The following is an 18,593-nucleotide window of genomic DNA, read 5'->3' on the forward strand; positions in this document are numbered from 1 at the left end:
GTGCCCCCCCCCCCAGCGTTACCAGCCCCTCCTGTCTCATGTGCCCACACCCCCCAGCGTTACCAGCCCCACCTGTCTCATGCCCCCCCTCAGCGTTACCAGCCCCTCCTGTCTCATGTCCCCCCCCCCTCAGCGTTAGCAGACCCTCCTGTCACGTGCCCCCCAAGCGTTACCAGCCCCTCCTGTCACATGTGCCCACCCCCATCGTTACCAGCTCCTCCTGTCACATGTGCCCTCGCCAGTGTTACCAGCCCCTCCTGCCTCATGTGGCCCCAGCGTTACCAGCCCCTCCTGTCACATGACCCCCCCAGCGTTACCAGCCCTCATGTCACATAACCCCCCCAGCTTTACCAGCCCCTCCTGTCACATGACCCCCCCAGCTTTACCAGCCCCTCCTGTCACATGACCCCCAGCTTTACCAGCCCCTCCTGTCACATGACCCCCCCCCCAGCTTTACCAGCCCCTCCTGTCACATGACCCCCAGCTTTACCAGCCCCTCCTGTCACATGACTCCCCCCCCAGCTTTACCAGCCCCCCGTCACATGACCCCCCCCCCCAGCGTTACCAGCCCCTCCTGCCTCATGTGCCCCCCCCGCGTTACCAACCCCTCCTGCCTCATGTGCCCCCCCCCCAGCGTTACCAGCCCCTCCTGCCTCATGTGCCCCCCCTCGCGTTACCAGCCCCTCCTGCCTCATGTGCCCCCCCTCGCGTTACCAGCCCCTCCTGCCTCATGTGCCCCCCCCAGCGTATCCAACCCCTCCTGTCTCATGTGCCCTCCCCAGCGTTACCAGCCCCTCCTGCCTCATGTGCCTCCCCCCCCCCAGCGTTACCAGCCCCTCCTGTCTCATGTGCCTCCTCCCCCTCCCCCAGCGTTACCAGCCCCTCCTGTCTCATGTGCCTCCCCCCCCCCCCCCCCCCAGCGTTACCAGCCCCTCCTGTTTCATGTGCCTCCTCACTCCCCCCCAGCGTTACCAGCCCCTCCTGCCTCATGTTCCCCCCCCCCCGCGTTACCAACCCCTCCTGCCTCATGTGCCCCCCCAGCGTTACCAACCCCTCCTGTCTCATGTGCCCTCCCCAGCGTTACCAGCCCCTCCTGCCTCATGTGCCCCCCCCCACGTTACCAACCCCTCCTGCCTCATGTGCCTCCTCCCCCCACCAGCGTTACCAGCCCCTCCTGTCTTATGTGCCTCCCCCCCCCAGCGTTACCAGCCCTTCCTGTTTCATGTGCCTCCTCACTCCCCCCCAGCGTTACCAGCCCCTCCTGTCTCATGTGCCTCCTCCCCCCCCCCCAGCGTTACCAGCCCCTCCTGTTTCATGTGCTACTCACTCCACCCCAGCGTTACCAGCCCCTCCTGCCTCATGTGCCCCCCCCCCCGCGTTAGCAACCCCTCCTGCCTCATGTGCCCCCCCCCAGCGTTACCAGCCCCTCCTGCCTCATGTGCCCCCCCCCCAGCGTTACCAACCCCTCCTGTCTCATGTGCCCTCCCCAGCGTTACCAGCACCTCGTCTCATGTGCCCCCCCCAGCGTTACCAGCCCCTCCTGCCTCATATGCCCCCCCCAGCGTTACCAACCCCTCCTGCCTCATGTGCCCCCCCCAGCGTTACCAGCCCCTCCTGCCTCATGTGCCCCCCCCAGCGTTACCAGCCCCTCCTGTCTCATGTGCCCCCCCCCCAGCGTTACCAGCCCCTCCTGCCTCATGTGCCCCCAGCGTTACCAGCCCCTCCTGCCTCATGTGCCCCCCCCAGCGTTACCAGCCCCTCCTGTCTCATGTGCTCCCACCCCCCCAGCGTTACCAACCCCTGTCTCATGTGCCTCCTCACCCGCCCAGCGTTACCAACCCGTCTCATGTGCCTCCCCCCCCCCCCCCCAGCGTTACCAACCCCTCCTGTCTCATGTGCCTCCTCCCTCCCAGCGTTACCAGCCCCTCCTGTTTCATGTGCCTCCTCCCTCCCCCCCCAGCGTTACCAGCCCCTCCTGCCTAATGTGCCCCCCCCAGCGTTACCAGCCACTCCTGTCTCATGTGCCCCCCCCCTCGCGTTACCAACCCCTCCTGCCTCATGTGCCTCCCCCCCCCCAGCGTTACCAGCCCCTCCTGTCTCATGTGCCTCCCCCCCCCCCCCAGCGTTACCAGCCCCTCCTGTTTCATGTGCCTCCTCACTCCCCCCCAGCGTTACCAGCCCCTCCTGCCTCATGTTCCCCCCCAGAGTTACCAACCCCTCCTGTCTCATGTGCCCTCCCCAGCGTTACCAGCCCCTCCTGCCTCATGTGCCCCCCCCGCGTTACCAACCCCTCCTGCCTCATGTGCCTCCTCCCCCAGCGTTACCAGCCCCTCCTGTCTCATGTGCCTCCCCCCCCCCCAGCGTTACCAGCCCCTCCTGTCTCATGTGCCTCCCCCCCCCCCCCCCCAGCGTTACCAGCCCCTCCTGTTTCATGTGCCTCCTCACTCCCCCCCAGCGTTACCAGCCCCTCCTGTCTCATGTGCCTCCTCCCCCCCCCCAGCGTTACCAGCCCCTCCTGTTTCATGTGCTACTCACTCCCCCCCAGCGTTACCAGCCCCTCCTGCCTCATGTGCCCCCCCCGCGTTACCAACCCCTCCTGCCTCATGTGCCCCCCCCCAGCGTTACCAGCCCCTCCTGCCTCATGTGCCCCCCCCAGCGTTACCAACCCCTCCTGTCTCATGTCCCCACCTCAGCGTTAGCAGCCCCTCCTGTCTCCTGTGCCCCCCCCCAGCGTTACCAGCCCCTCCTGCCTCATGTGCCCCCCCCCAGCGTTACCAACCCCTCCTGCCTCATGTGCCCCCCCCCAGCGTTACCAACCCCTCCTGCCTCATGTGCCCCCCCCCCAGCGTTACCAACCCCTCCTGCCTCATGTGCCCCCCCCCCCAGCGTTACCAGCACCTCCTGTCTCATGTCCCCACCTCAGCGTTACCAGCCCCTCCTGTCTCCTGCGCCCCCCCCAGCGTTACCAGCCCCTCCTGCCTCATATGCCCCCCCCCCAGCGTTACCAACCCCTCCTGCCTCATGTGCCCCCCCCCCAGCGTTACCAGCCCCTCCTGCCTCATGTGCCCCCCCCAGCGTTACCAGCCCCTCCTGTCTCATGTGCCCCCCCCCCCAGCGTTACCAGCCCCTCCTGCCCCCCCCCCCCAGCGTTACCAGCCCCCCCCCCCAGCGTTACCAGCCCCTCCTGCCTCATGTGCCCCCCCAGCGTTACCAGCCCCTCTTGTCTCATGTGCCCCCCCCCCCCCCAGCGTTACCAGCCCCTCCTGCCCCCCCCCCCAGCGTTACCAGCCCCTCCTGCCTCATGTGCCCCCCCCAGCGTTACCAGCCCCTCTTGTCTCATGTGCTCCCACCCCCCCAGCGTTACCAACCCCTGTCTCATGTGCCTCCTCCCCCCCCCCCCAGCGTTACCAACCCCTCCTGTCTCATGTGCCTCCTCCCTCCCAGCGTTACCAGCCCCTCCATTTTCATGTGCCTCCTCCCTCCCTCCCCCCAGCGTTACCAGCCCCTCCTGCCTAATGTGCCCCCCCCCCCCCCTTGCCAGCCCCTCCTATCTAGAGAGATAGATAGATAAATAGAGCATCTCCCATCCTCCCCAGTCTCACCAGCACAACATATCTAATAGGGACCCGCTCGAACAGCTTGGCGGTAGTGGGCGCGTACAGCATGACATGGCAGGCGTGCCTGTAGCCCTCCAGATACAGGGCCTCATCCCGGGACACATTGCGGGGACGCGGCCGATCCTCTGACTGCGGACGATTCGATTGCCCCGCCTGAGCCATTACACCGGCGCTCTCCACTGACAATCACACACGCGCATACGCGGTGACTTGCAGACGCGGCGTCACATGGCCGACGCAGCCAATGAGAAGGCGGATACCGCGTCACACGCTGTAACATGGGGACCGCTCTGTGGTGCCTCTCTGTAATGCACACAGACCCCTCTACAGGCCAGGCTGCGTACAGCAACTGTGTGTAACTGCATGGTAGCGTCTAGGATGTCTTCGCTGAAAGGACCTAGTGCACGTCAGGCAGTGGGCGGTGCTGGGGGCGGAGTCGAAAGAAGCTTCGCGCGCGCGTACGCGTGGTACTGGGAACTTTAAATATCAGTGCACTGCAGTCAGTGTGACAGAATGGAGGGACAGTGCGGCCGCGGTATTGAAGCGCTCCGGCGCTGGTTTATGTAAGCGGGATCCCAGGACAGGACTTGATTAGCACCTTGTTGCCGTCAGGCTGCTGGAGAGTAAGATTCATTTAATGCTTTTTTTTGTTTGACTGGCGGCTGGCAATCGGACCTATCCCAGGGTTAGCTTATCGTGGCCGGGTGTTATGGATGGGAGCTGCTCAATGTGCCCTGTGAGTGGGTTAAAGCTTCTCCCCATGCCTGAACTGAATGGGTTAATGACACCCCCCATGCCTGCACTGCGTGTGTTAATTACCCCCCCCCCCCCCCCCAACTCCTCATGCCCTCACCGAGTGGGTTAATGTACCCTCCCCCTCCCATGCCCTCTCCGAGTGTGTTAATGAACCCCCCTCATGCCCTCTCCGAGTGTGTTAATGAACCCCCCTCATGCCCTCTCCGAGTGTGTTAATGAACCCCCCTCATGCCCTCTCCGAGTGTGTTAATGAACCCCCCTCATGCCCTCTCCGAGTGTGTTAATGAACCCCCCTCATGCCCTCTCCGAGTGTGTTAATGAACCCCCCTCATGCCCTCTCCGAGTGTGTTAATGAACCCCCCTCATGCCCTCTCCGAGTGTGTTAATGAACCCCCCTCATGCCCTCTCCGAGTGTGTTAATGAACCCCCCTCATGCCCTCTCCGAGTGTGTTAATGAACCCCCCTCATGCCCTCTCCGAGTGTGTTAATGAACCCCCCTCATGCCCTCTCCGAGTGTGTTAATGAACCCCCCTCATGCCCTCTCCGAGTGTGTTAATGAACCCCCCTCATGCCCTCTCCGAGTGTGTTAATGGACCCCCCTCATGCCCTCTCCGAGTGTGTTAATGGACCCCCCTCATGCCCTCTCCGAGTGTGTTAATGGACCCCCCTCATGCCCTCTCCGAGTGTGTTAATGAACCCCCCTCATGCCCTCTCCGAGTGTGTTAATGAACCCCCCTCATGCCCTCTCCGAGTGTGTTAATGAACCCCCCTCATGCCCTCTCCGAGTGTGTTAATGAACCCCCCTCATGCCCTCTCCGAGTGTGTTAATGAACCCCCCTCATGCCCTCTCCGAGTGTGTTAATGAACCCCCCTCATGCCCTCTCCGAGTGTGTTAATGAACCCCCCTCATGCCCTCTCCGAGTGTGTTAATGAACCCCCCTCATGCCCTCTCCGAGTGTGTTAATGAACCCCCCTCATGCCCTCTCCGAGTGTGTTAATGAACCCCCCTCATGCCCTCTCCGAGTGTGTTAATGAACCCCCCTCATGCCCTCTCCGAGTGTGTTAATGAACCCCCCTCATGCCCTCTCCGAGTGTGTTAATGACCCCCCCCCCTCATGCCCTCTCCGAGTGGGTTAATGACCCCCCCCCCCCTCATGCCCTCTCCGAGTGGGTTAATGACCCCCCCCCCCCCTCATGCCCTCTCTGAGTGGGTTAATGACCCCCCCCCCCTCATGCCCTCTCTGAGTGGGTTAATGACCCCCCCCCCCTCATGCCCTCTCTGAGTGGGTTAATGACCCCCCCCCCCCTTCATGCCCTCTCTGAGTGGGTTAATGACCCCCCCCCCCCCCTTCATGCCCTCTCTGAGTGGGTTAATGACCCCCCCCCCTTCATGCCCTCTCCGAGTGGGTTAATGACCCCCCCCCCTTCATGCCCTCTCCGAGTGGGTTAATGACCCCCCCCCCCCTTCATGCCCTCTCCGAGTGGGTTAATGACCCCCCCCCCCCTTCATGCCCTCTCCGAGTGGGTTAATGACCCCCCCCCCTCATGCCCTCTCCGAGTGTGTTAATGACCCCCCCCCCCCCTCATGCCCTCTCCGAGTGTGTTAATGACCCCCCCCCCTCATGCCCTCTCCGAGTGTGTTAATGACCCGCCCCCCTCATGCCCTCTCCGAGTGTGTTAATGACCCGCCCCCCCTCATGCCCTCTCCGAGTGTGTTAATGACCCGCCCCCCCTCATGCCCTCTCCGAGTGTGTTAATTACCCCGCCCCCCCTCATGCCCTCTCCGAGTGGGCTAATTACCCCGCCCCCCCCTCATGCCCTCTCCGAGTGGGCTAATTACCCCGCCCCCCCTCATGCCCTCTCCGAGTGGGTTAATGACCCCCCCCCCCCATGCCCTCTCCGAGTGGGTTAATGACCCCCCCCCCCTCATGCCCTCTCCGAGTGGGTTAATTACCCCCTGCCCTCTCCGAGTGGGTTAATTACCCCCCCCCCCCCTCATGCCCTCTCCGAGTGGGTTAATGACCCCCCCCCCCCTCATGCCCTCTCCGAGTGGGTTAATGACCCCCCCCCCCTCATGCCCTCTCCGAGTGGGTTAATGACCCCCCCCTTCATGCCCTCTCCGAGTGGGTTAATGACCCCCCCATGCCCTCACCGAGTGGGTTAATGGACCCCCCCACGCCCTCACCGAGTGGGTTAATGGACCCCCCATGCCCTCACCGAGTGTGTCAATGGACCCCCCCCCCCCCCCCCCCATGCTCTCACCGAAGCCGCGCCGTCACCCCCCTCACAGAAGCCAGAAGAAAGAAGCCGGATGAGTATGTGAAGATCAGACGGCAGAAGACTTCAGTAACGAGGTAGCAGCGGTAGCGCTGCGCTCCATGCTCCCACACACTTCACCAACGGCACTTGCGGGTGCAGGGCGCTGGGGGGGGGGGGGGGGGAGCGTCCTGGGCAGCATGTTACTGGGTCTTCTAAGGGCTGGCAGAAGGCACCGTTTTCCGTACCCCCGCCAGCATTTCAAGTTTAAATTTTATCGGGACTGAAGAGCGCCGGGAAGGGGCGGGGCATAGCCGCACAGATCACAGCGCCATTTTCTCTCATCCACAGCCGCTGCATGAGACGCTGGGCCGGGACCTCCAAGCTCCAATTCAAGTAAAAGGGAGCAAATCGAGGGAGGGGGTGGGGGGCACAGATATTTGGTGCATATATATTCTAATTAACAGCAGCGCTTTCCACATATATCGGTTGGTGGGATATATGGGTGCTGGGGTGTGAGCTGGCATACTCACTCTGTGTTTTCTCTATCCGTGCTTCCTTGTGAGTATGTCCCCTAGCTGAGGCAGTGTGGGTGTGTCGGTACTACGTGTCGGCATGTCTGAAGCTGAGTGTTACTCCCCGGAGGAGGTTGCTGGGGGCGCAGATATGGGTCTGGAGATGGCTCTGTCGGCACAGCCGACACCTGATTTGCTTACGATGTTAAGTACACTTAATACAAATGTGGCCTCATTGTCTAAGAGATTGGATAAATCGGAGTCTCAGACACAAGTATGGAGGATGCTTTGTCTCAGTGCAGGCCCCGTCAGGGTCGCAAAAGCGTTCGTTTACCCAGATGGTAGACACGGATTCTGATTCCGATGTCGACTTCACTGAGGCTACTTTACACCCTAGGCTAGTTAACAGTATTCAGTACATGATTGTGGCTATTAAAGATGTTTTACGTATATCTCTGACGAACCGGCGGTGCAGGAAACAAGGATTTGTTTGTTTAAAGGGAAAAAACCTGAGGTGAAGTTCTCCCCCCCCCCCCCCCCCCCCCCCATGAAATGAATACTCTTTGTGAAAAGGCTTGGGAGTTGCCATTCAAGAGGTGGCAGATTCCAAAGAGAATTTTCATGGCGTATCCTTTCCCCTCTGATGACAGGGAAAAATGGGAGTCTTCTCCGAATGTCAACAAGGCTCTATCCCGTTTGTCTAAGAAGGTGGCGCTTCCGTCCCCTGACACGACAGCTCTCAAAGATCCGGCGGATCGCAAGCAGGAGACGTCTCTGAAGGCCATTTTCGCTAATTCGGGTGCATTGCTCAGACCTGCTGTGGCATCGGTATGGGTGAGTAGTGCTATTGCTAAATGGGCTGATAATTTAGCTTCTGATATGGATACCCTTGATAAAGATAATGTTCTTTTGACTCTTGGTTATATCAAGGATGCTGCAGATTACCTGAAGGATGTGGCGAGGGATGTTGGTCTCTTGGGATCAAGAGCCAATGCCATGGTGGTCTCGGCCAGAAGGGTGCTGTGGATCCATCAATGGAATGCTTATGCCGACTCCAAGAAAGCTATGGAAGCTCTCCCCTTCAAAGGTAGTGTCTTGTTTGGTGACGGCTTGACTGACCTGGTGTCTACCGCGAATGCGGGTAAGTCATCTTTTCTTCCTTATGTTCCCACACAGCAGAAAAAGACACCCCATCAGCATATGCAGTCCTTTCGTCCAAATAAATGCAAGCGAGGAAAAGGCTCGTCCTTTCTCGCTTCAAAGGGTAGAGGATGGGGAAGAATGTCGCCTGCAGTATCAGGCGCTCAGGACCAAAAGTCCTCCCCCACCTCTACAAAGTCCACCGCATGACGCTTGGGCTCCCCTGGGGGAGGCCGGACCAGTGGGGGGCCGTCTGCGGATCTTCAGTCAGGTCTGGGTTCACTCAGGCCTGGATCCTTGGGTCCTAGAAATAGTGTCTCAGGGATACAGGCTGGAGTTTCAGGAGATGCCCCCTCACCGCTTTTTAATTTCGGCCTTGCCAATGTCTCTTCCGGACAGGGAGGTCGTGAAGGCAGCAATACAAAAGTTGTGTCAACAGAGGGTCATTGTTCCCGTTCCCCCGTCCCAACGGGGGGAGGGGTTCTACTCGAGCCTCTTTGTTGTACCGAAGCCGGACGGTTCGGTCAGACCTATTCTGAACCTAAAATCCCTCAATCCTTACTTGAAAGTTTTCAAGTTCAAGATGGAATCACTTCGAGCTGTGATCTCCAGCCTAGAAGGAGGGGATTTTATGGCGTCAGTCGATATAAAGTATGCCTATTTACACGTCCCGATATATCCTCCACATCAAGCTTTCCTCAAGTTTGCGATACAAGATTGTCATTACCAATTTCAGACGTTGCCGTTTGGGCTTTCCACGGCTCCGAGGATTTTCACCAAAAGTCATGGCGGAAATGATGGTTCTCCTTCGCAAACAAGGGGTTACAATTATCCCGTACTTGGACGATCTCCTGATAAAGGCGAGGTCCAAGGAAAAATTGTTAAGAAATGTGGAATTGTCTGTCGGTTCTGCGACAACACGGTTGGGTTCTAAATTTACCAAAGTCTCAGTTGATTCCGACCACTCAGCTGCCCTTTCTGGGCATAATTCTAGATACGGAGGTACAGAGTGTTTCTTCCGGAAGAGACAGCTCTGGAACCTGACAATGGTCAGGGAGCTTCTGAGGCCGACAAGTGTCGATTCATCAGTGTACTCAGGTTCTGGGGAAAATGGTTGCGACGTACGAAGCCATTCCGTTTGGCAGGTTTCATTCCCGGGTGTTTCAGTGGGATCTGCTGAGCAAATGGTCCGGGTCTCGCCTGCACATGCACCGGAAAATAAGTCTATCCTCCAGAGCCAGGATTTCTCTCCTGTGGTGGCTACAAAGCTCTCACCTTCTAGGAGGGCGCTGATTCGGAATCCAGGACTGGGTCCTACTGACAACAGATGCAAGTCTCCGAGGCTGGGGCGCAGTCACCCAAGGAAGAAATTTCCAGGGGAAATGGTCAAACCAGGAATCTTGTCTCCACATAAATGTCCTCGAGTTAAGAGCCATTTACAACGGCCTGCTACAAGCAAAGAGCCTTCTTCAGGGTCGACCTGTCCTGATCCAGTCAGACAACATAACAGCGGTGGTGCATGTAAACCGTCAAGGCGGAACAAGAAGCAGGGCGGCTATGGTGGAGGCCACAAGAATCCTTCGCTGGGCGGAACAGCACGTGAGCGCTCTGTCAGCAGTATTCCTCCCGGGAGTGGACCACTGGGAAGCAGATTTCCTCAGCAGACACAATCTCCATCTGGGAGAGTGGGCTCTTCACCAAGAGGTGTTTGCAGAAGTGACGAAGCGTTGGGGAATTCCTCTGATAGACATGATGGCGTCTCGCCTCAACAAGAAGCTTCCGAGGTATTGTTCCAGATCAAGGGACCCTCAAGCCAGTGCAGTGGACGCCCTGGTGACTCCGTGGGTGTTTCACTCGGTATATGTGTTCCTTCCACTTCCTCTCATTCCAAAGGTGCTGGAAATCATACGACGAACAAGGGGTTTGGGCGATTCTGGTAGTTCCAGATTGGCAGCGCAGGGCCTGGTATCCGGATCTTCAGGAATTATTGGTGGAAGATCCTTGGCCGCTCCCTCTAAGAGAGGACCTCTTACTGCAGGGTCCATGCGTATTTCCGGACTTACCGCAGCTGCATTTGACGGCATGGAAGTTGAACGTCAAATTTTAGTTCGAAAGGGTATTCCTGGGGAGGTCATCCCCACTCTCCTTAAGGCGAGGAAGGAGGTTACGGCGAAACATTATCACCGTATTTGGAGAAAGTATGTTTCGTGGTGAGAGACCAAAACTGCTCCTGCGGAGGAATTTCACTTGGGTCGGTTTCTCCATTTTTTGCAGGCAGGCGTCCATGCAGGCCTGACATTGGGTTCCATCAAAGTGCAGATTTCGGCTTTATCTATTTTCTTTCAAAGGGAATTGTCCGTCCTTCCAGAGGTTCAGACCTTTGTGAAGGGAGTGCTGCATATCCATCCTCCATTTGAACCGCCTGTGGCGCCGTGGGATCTTGAAGTTGTCTTGCAGTTTCTTATGTCTCCCTGGTTTGAACCTTTTACGTAAGGTTGAGTTAGCTTCTCACGTGGAAGGTAGTCATGCTTTTGGCTCTGGCGTCTGCCAGGCAAGTGTCAGAGTTGGCGGCCTTATCTCACAAGAGTCCATAGGGGTGATTCAGAGTTGTTCGCTCGTTGCCGATTTTTGCTATACTGCTATTATCCGCTAACTGCGCATGCGCAATGTTTGCGGAGCGCATGCGCTTAGTTATTTTACACAAAAGTTAGGTATTTTACTCACGGCATAACAAAGCTTTTTCATCGCTGTGCTGATCGTAGTGTGATTGGCAGGAAGTGGGTGTTTCTGGGCGGAAACTGGCCGTTTTATGGGAGTGTGCGAAAAAACGCTGGCGTTTCTTGGAAAAACGCAGGAGTGTCTGAAGAAACGGGGGAGTGTCTGGGCGAACGCTGGGTGCGTTTGTGACGTCAAACCAGGAACGAAACTGACTGAACTGATCGCAGTGTAGGAGTAAGTCTCGAGCTACTCGGAAACTGCTAAGAATTTTCTATTCGCAATTCTGCTAATCTTTCGTTCGCAATTCTGCTATGCTAAGATACACTCCCAGTAGGCGGCGGCGGCTTAGCGTGTGCAATGCTGCTAAAAGCAGCTAGCGAGCGAACAACTCTGAATAAGGGCCCATATTTGATCTTCCATTCGGATAGAGCAGAATTGAGGACTCGTCAACAATTTCTGCCGCAGGTGGTTTCTTCCTTTCACATTAACCAACCGATTGTGGTACCTGTGGCTACGGATGCTGTGGCAGTTCCAAAGTCTCTTGATGTTTTAAGAGCTTTGAAGATTTACGTCGCCAGAACGGCTCTTGCCAGGAAAACTGAGGCTCTCTTTGTCCTGTATGCTTCCAACAAGATTGGAAATCCTGCTTCTAAGCAGACTATTGCACACTGGATTTGTAGTACAATTCAGCAAGCTCATTCTTCGGCTGGGCTACCGTTGCCAAAGTCAGTAAAGGCCCATTCTACCAGAAAAGTGGGCTCATCTTGTGCGGCTACCCGAGGGGTCTCGGCACTTAAGCTTTGCCGAGCTGCTACTTGGTCGGGTTCAAACACCTTTGCTAAGTTTTACGTGTTTGATACCCTAGCTGAGGAGGACCTCATGTTTGCTCAATCGGTGCTGCAGAGTCGTCCGCACTCTCCCGCCCGTTCTGGAGCTTTGGTATAATCCCCATGGTCCTTTTGGAGTCCCCAGCATCCTCTAGGACGTAAGAAAATAGTATTTTAGTACCTACCGGTAAATCCTTTTCTCCTAGTCCGTAGAGGATGCTGGGCGCCCGTCCCAGTGCGGACTGTTACTTGCAGTGGTATTATTGCTGGTTAAATTTGTTTACACGCGGGTTGTTTATTAGTTGTATTCAGCTTGTTAATTCATACTGTTATCTGGTTTCCCGATACTCCGGTTGTATGGTATGTTTGTGGTGTGGGCTGGTAGGTTTTCTCGCCCTTGGTTTAAACAAAAATCCTTTTCTCAAAATGTCCGTCTCCCCTGGACACAGTTCCTATAACTGAGGTCTGGAGGAAGGGCATAGAGGGAGGAGCCAGTTCACACCCAGTCAGTCTTTTCAGTGTGCCCAAGTTCCTGCGGATCCTGTCTATACCCCATGGTCCTTTGGGAGTCCCCAGCATCCTCTACGGACTAGGATAAAAGGATTTACCGGTAGGTACTAAAATCCTATTTTTTTATTTTATTTCTCTGACGTCCTAGTGGATGCTGGGGACTCCGTAAGGACCATGGGGAATAGACGGCTCCGCAGGAGACTGGGCACATCTAAAGAAAGCTTTAGGACTATCTGGTGTGCACTGGCTCCTCCCCCTATGACCCTCCTCCAAGCCTCAGTTAGATTTCTGTGCCCGGCTGAGCTGGATGCACACTAGGGGCTCTCCTGAGCTCCTAGAAGAAAGTATAGTTTAGGTTTTTTATTTTCAGTGAGACCTGCTGGCAACAGGCTCACTGCAACGAGGGACTAAGGGGAGAAGAAGCGAACCTACCTAAGTGGTGGTAGCTTGGGCTTCTTAGGCTACTGGACACCATTAGCTCCAGAGGGATCGAACACAGGACCCGACCTCGTCGTCCGTTCCCGGAGCCGTGCCGCCGTCCCCCTTACAGAGCCAGAAACAAGAAGGTGGTCCGGAAAATCGGCGGCTGAAGACTTCTGTCTTCTCCAAGGTAGCGCACAGCACTGCAGCTGTGCGCCATTGCTCCTCATGCACACCACACACTGCGGTCACTGATGGGTGCAGGGCGCTGGGGGGGGGGGGGGGGCGCCCTGAGCAGCAATAACACCTTGGCTGGCAAAACTAACACCATATATAGCCCCAGCGGCTATATAGGTGTATATTAACCCCTGCCAGAAACGATAAAATAGCGGGAGAAAGCCCGCCGAAAAAGGGGCGGAGCCATCTCCCTCAGCACACTGGCGCCATTTTCCCTCACAGCTCTGCTGGAGGGATCGCTCCATGGCTCTCCCCTGCAGTCCTGCACTACAGAAAAGGGTTAAAAAGAGAGGGGGGGCACAAATTAGGCGCAGTATATATATATATATATATATATATATATATATATATATATATATATATATATATATATATATACATACATGCAGCTATAAGGGAAAACACTCTCTATAGGTGATATCCCTGTGATATATAGCGCTCTGGTGTGTGCTGGCATACTCTCCCTCTGTCTCCCCAAAGGGCTTTGTGGGGTTCCTGTCCTCTGTCAGAGCATTCCCTGTGTGTGTGCTGTGTCTGTACTGCTGTGTCGACATGTATGATGAGGATAATGATGTGGAGGCGGAGCAAATGCCTGTGAATGGGATGTCACCCCCCTGCGGGGTCGACACCGGTGTGGATGGACTTATGGAAGGAATTACGTGACAGTGTCAACTCCTTACATAAAAGGTTTGACGACATAGGACAGCCGGCTGCTCTGCTTGTGCCTGTCCAAGCGTCTCACATGTCGTCAGGGGCTCTAAAACGCCCGCTACCTCAGATGGCAGACACAGATGTTGACACGGATACCGACTCCAGTGTCGACGACGATGAGACTAGTGTACCTTCCAATAGGGCCACCCGTTACATGATTGAGGCAATGAAAAATGTATTACACATTTCTCTGACGTCCTAGTGGATGCTGGGAACTCCAAAAGGACCATGGGGAATAGCGGCTCCACAACTAAAGAGAGCTTTTAGGTCACCTGATGTGCACTGGCTCCTCCCACTATGACCCTCCTCCAAGCCTCAGTTAATTTTGTGCCCGGCTGAGGTTGGATGCACACTAGGGGCTCTCCTGAGCTTCTAGAAAGAAAGTATATAATTAGGTTTTTTATTTTACAGTGAGACCTGCTGGCAACAGGCTCACTGCAGCGAGGGACTAAGGGGAGAAGAAGTGAACCTACCTGCTTGCAGCTAGCTTGGGCTTCTTAGGCTACTGGACACCATTAGCTCCAGAGGGATCGACCGCATGGAACTGGCCTTGGTGTTCGGTCCCGGAGCCGCGCCGCCGTCCCCCTTACAGAGCCAGAAGCAAGAAGAGGTCCGGAAAATCGGCGGCAGAAGACCTCAGTCTTCACCAAGGTAGCGCACAGCACTGCAGCTGTGTGCCATTGCTCCTCATACACACTTCACACTCCGGTCACTGAGGGTGCAGGGCGCTAGGGGGGGGCGCCCTGAGCAGCAATAAAAAGACCTTGGCTGGCAAAAATACCACAATATATAGCCCCAGAGGCTATATATGTGATAATTACCCCTGCCAGAATCCATAAAAAAGCGGGAGAATAGTCCGAAAATGGGGCGGAGCTATCTCCTTCAGCACACTGGCGCCATTTCTCCCTCACAGCTCCGCTGGAAGGAAGCTCCCTGGCTCTCCCCTGCAGTCTACACTACAGAAAAGGGTAAAAAAGAGAGGGGGGGCACTAAATTTAGGCGCAGTGTATATATAACAGCAGCTATAGGGGACATAATTCAGTTAGTCCCTGCATTATATAGCGCTCTGGTGTGTGCTGGCATACTCTCACTCTGTCTCCCCAAAGGGCTTTTGTGGGTCCTGTCCTCTGTTAGAGCATTCCCTGTGTGTGTGCGGTGTGTCGGTACAGCTGTGTCGACATGTTTGAGGATAATGATGTGGAAGCGGAGCAGATGCCTATAGAAGGGATGTCACCCCCTGCGGGGCAGACACTTGAGTGGATGGACTTATGGAAGGAATTGCGTGCACCTGTCGACTCCTTACACAAAAAATTTGACGACATGCCAAATGCGGGACAGCCGGCTTCTCAGCTCGTGCCTGTCCAGGCGTCTCAAAGGCCATCGGGGGCTCTAAAATGCCCGCTACCTCAGATGGCAGACGCGGATGTCGACACGGATACAGACACCAGTGTCGACGACGATGAGTCTAGTCTAATGTCCACTAAGGCCATTTGTTGCATGATTGAAGCAATGAAAGAGGTGTTACAAATTTCTGATATAAACCCAGGTACCACTAAAAAGGGTATTATGTTTGGGGAGAAAAAACTACCCGTAGTTTCTCTGACGTCCTAGTGGATGCTGGGAACTCCGTAAGGACCATGGGGAATAGACGGGCTCCGCAGGAGACTGGGCACTCTAAAAGAAAGATTAGGTACTATCTGGTGTGCACTGGCTCCTCCCTCTATGCCCCTCCTCCAGACCTCAGTTAGATTTCTGTGCCCGGCCCGAGCTGGTTGCACACTAGGGGCTCTCCTGAGCTCCTAGAAAGAAAGTATATGTTAGGTTTTTTATTTTACAGTGAGACCTGCTGGCAACAGGCTCACTGCAACGAGGGACTAAGGGGAGAAGAAGCGAACCTACCTGCTTGCAGCTAGCTTGGGCTTCTTAGGCTACTGGACACCATTAGCTCCAGAGGGATCGACCGCAGGACCCGTCCTTGGTGTTCGTTCCCGGAGCTGCGCCGCCGTCCCCCTTACAGAGCCAGAAGCATGAAGATGGTCCGGAAAATCGTCGGCAGAAGACATCCGTCTTCACCAAGGTAGCGCACAGCACTGCAGCTGTGCGCCATTGCTCCTCATGCACACTTCACACTCCGGTCACTGAGGGTGCAGGGCGCTGGGGGGGGGGGGCGCCCTGAGCAGCAATAAAAACACCTTGGCTGGCAAAATAATCACAATATATAGCCCCAGAGGGGCGGAGCTATCTCCCTCAGCACACTGGTGCCATTTTCTCTTCACAGTGCAGCTGGAAGACAGCTCCCCAGGCTCTCCCCTGTAGTTTTCAGGCTCAAAGGGTTAAAAAGAGAGGGGGGGGGCACTAAATTTAGGCGCAATATTGTTTATGCAAGCAGCTATTGGGGAAAATTCACTCAGTTATAGTGTTAATCCCTACATTATATAGCGCTCTGGTGTGTGCTGGCATACTCTCTCTCTGTCTCCCCAAAGGGCTTTGTGGGGTCCTGTCCTCAGTCAGAGCATTCCCTGTGTGTGTGCGGTGTGTCGGTACGGCTGTGTCGACATGTTTGATGAGGAGGCTTATGTGGAGGCGGAGCAGATGCCGATAAATGGGATGTCGCCCCCTGTGGGCCGACACCAGAGTGGATGGATAGGTGGAAGGTATTAACCGACAGTGTCAACTCCTTACATAAAAGGCTGGATGACGTAACAGCTATAGGACAGCCGGCTTCTCAGCCCGCGCCTGCCCAGGCGTCTCAAAGGCCATCAGGGGCTCAAACGCCCGCTCCCTCAGATGGCAGACACAGATGTCGACACGGAGTCTGACTCCAGTGTCAACGAGGTTGAGACATATACACAATCCACTAGGAACATCCGTTACATGATCCCGGCAATAAAAAATGTGTTACACATTTCTGACATTAACCCAAGTACCACTATAAAAGGGTTTTATGTGTGGGGAGAAAAAGCAGGCAGTGTTTTGTTCCCCCATCAAATGAGTGAATGAAGTGTGAAAAAGCGTGGGTTCCCCCGATAAGAAACTGGTAATTTCTAAAAAGTTACTGATGGCGTACCCTTTCCCGCCAGAGGATAAGTTACGCTGGGAGATATCACCTAGGGTGGATAAGGCGCTCACACGTTTGTCAAAAAAGGTGGCACTGCCGTCTTAGGATACGGCCACTTTGAAGGTACCTGCTGATAAATAGCAGGAGGCTATCCTGAAGTCTGTATTTACACACTCAGGTACTAGACTGAGACCTGCTGATAGTGCTGCTGCAGCGTGGTCTGTAACCCTGTCAAACAGGGATACTATTTTGCGAACATAAGACGTTGTCTTATATATGAGGGATGCACAGAGGGATATTTTGCCGGCTGGCATCCAGAATTAATGCAATGTCCATTCTGTCAGGAGGGTATGAGAGACCCGACACTGGACAGGTGATGCTGACTTTAAAAGGCACACAGAGCCTTATAAGGGTGAGGAATTGTTTGGGGATGGTCTCTGGGACCGCGTATCCACAGCAACAGCTGGGAAGAAAACTTTTTACCTCATGTTTCCTCACAGCCTAAGAAAAGCACTGTATTATCAGGTACAGTCCTTTCGGCTTCAGAAAAGCAAGCGGGTCAAAGGCGCTTCCTTTCTACACAGAGACGAGGGAAGGGGGAAAAAGCTGCACCAGTCAGCCAGTTTCCAGAATCAAAATTCTTCCCCCGCTTCCTCTGAGTCCACCGCATGACGCGGGGGCTCCACAGGCGTAGCCAGGTACGGTGGGGGGCCGCCTCAAAAATGTCAGCGATCAGTGGGCTCGCTCACAGGTGGATCCCTGGATCCTTCAAGCAGTATCTCAGGGGTACAAGCTGGAATTCGAGGCGTCTCTTCCCCCCCCCCCCCCCCCCCCGTCGTTTCCTCAAATCTGCTTTGCCGACAACTCCCTCAGGCAGGGAGGCTGTGCTAGAGGCAATTCACAAGCTGTATTCCCAGCAGGTGATAGTCAAGGTGCCCCTACTTCAACAAGGACGGGGTTACTATTCCACACTTTGTGGTACCGAAACCAGACGGTTTGGTGAGACCCATTTTAAATTTGAAATCCTTGAACACATACATAAAAAAATTCAAGTTCAAGATGGAATCGCTCAGGGCGGTTATTGCAAGCCTGGACGAGGGGGATTACATGGTATCCCTGGACATCAAGGATGCTTACCTGCATGTCCCCATTTACTATCATCACCAGGAGTACCTCAGATTTGTGGTACAGGATTGCCATTACCAATTCCAGACGCTGCCGTTTGGATTCTCCACGGCACCGAGGGTGTTTACAAAAGTAATGGTGGAAATGATGATACTCCTTCGAAGAAAGGGAGTTTTAATTATCCTGTACTTGGACGATCTCCTAATAAAGGCGAGGTCCAAGGAGCAGTTGTTGGTGGGAGTAGCACTATCTCAGGAGGTGCTACACCAGCACGGTTGGATTCTGAATATTCCAAAATCACAGCTGGTTCCGACGACACGTCTACTGTTCCTGGGTATGATTCTGGATACAGTCCAGAAAAAAGTTTCTCCCGGAGGAGAAAGCCAAGGAGCTGTCATCTCTAGTCAGAGACCTCCTGAAACCGAAACAGGTATCGGTGCATCACTGCACTCGGGTCCTGGGAAAGATGGTGGCTTCTTACGAAGCAATTCCTTTCGGCAGGTTCCATGCCAGAATCTTTCAGTGGGACCTGTTGGACCAATGGTCCGGATCGCATCTTCAGATGCATCGACTAATAACCCTGTCTCCAAGAACCAGGGTGTCTCTGCTGTGGTGGCTGCAGAGTGCTCATCTTCTAGAGGGACGCAGGTTCTGCATACAGGACTGGGTCCTGGTGACCACGGATGCCAGCCTTCGAGGCTGG

The 18,593-nt window shown here is 55.5% G+C and overlaps 1 protein-coding gene across 1 annotated transcript in view; it reads right to left on the minus strand.

Annotated features, from left to right (window-relative positions):
• Nucleotides 1-3,887, minus strand: part of LOC134948370 (U8 snoRNA-decapping enzyme-like) — a 31,629-nt gene extending 27,742 nt beyond the window's left edge. The window contains exon 1 of the mRNA XM_063936303.1: nucleotides 3,603-3,887. Within this exon, the coding sequence (XP_063792373.1) occupies nucleotides 3,603-3,779 (177 nt within the window). The 5' untranslated portion in view covers nucleotides 3,780-3,887. The remainder of the gene's footprint in view (nucleotides 1-3,602) is intronic.
• Nucleotides 3,888-18,593: the final 14,706 nt, after the last annotated feature.

This window comes from Pseudophryne corroboree, chromosome 8 (assembly GCF_028390025.1).
Source record: "Pseudophryne corroboree isolate aPseCor3 chromosome 8, aPseCor3.hap2, whole genome shotgun sequence".
In the NCBI taxonomy this organism is placed as follows: Eukaryota; Metazoa; Chordata; class Amphibia; order Anura; family Myobatrachidae; genus Pseudophryne; species Pseudophryne corroboree.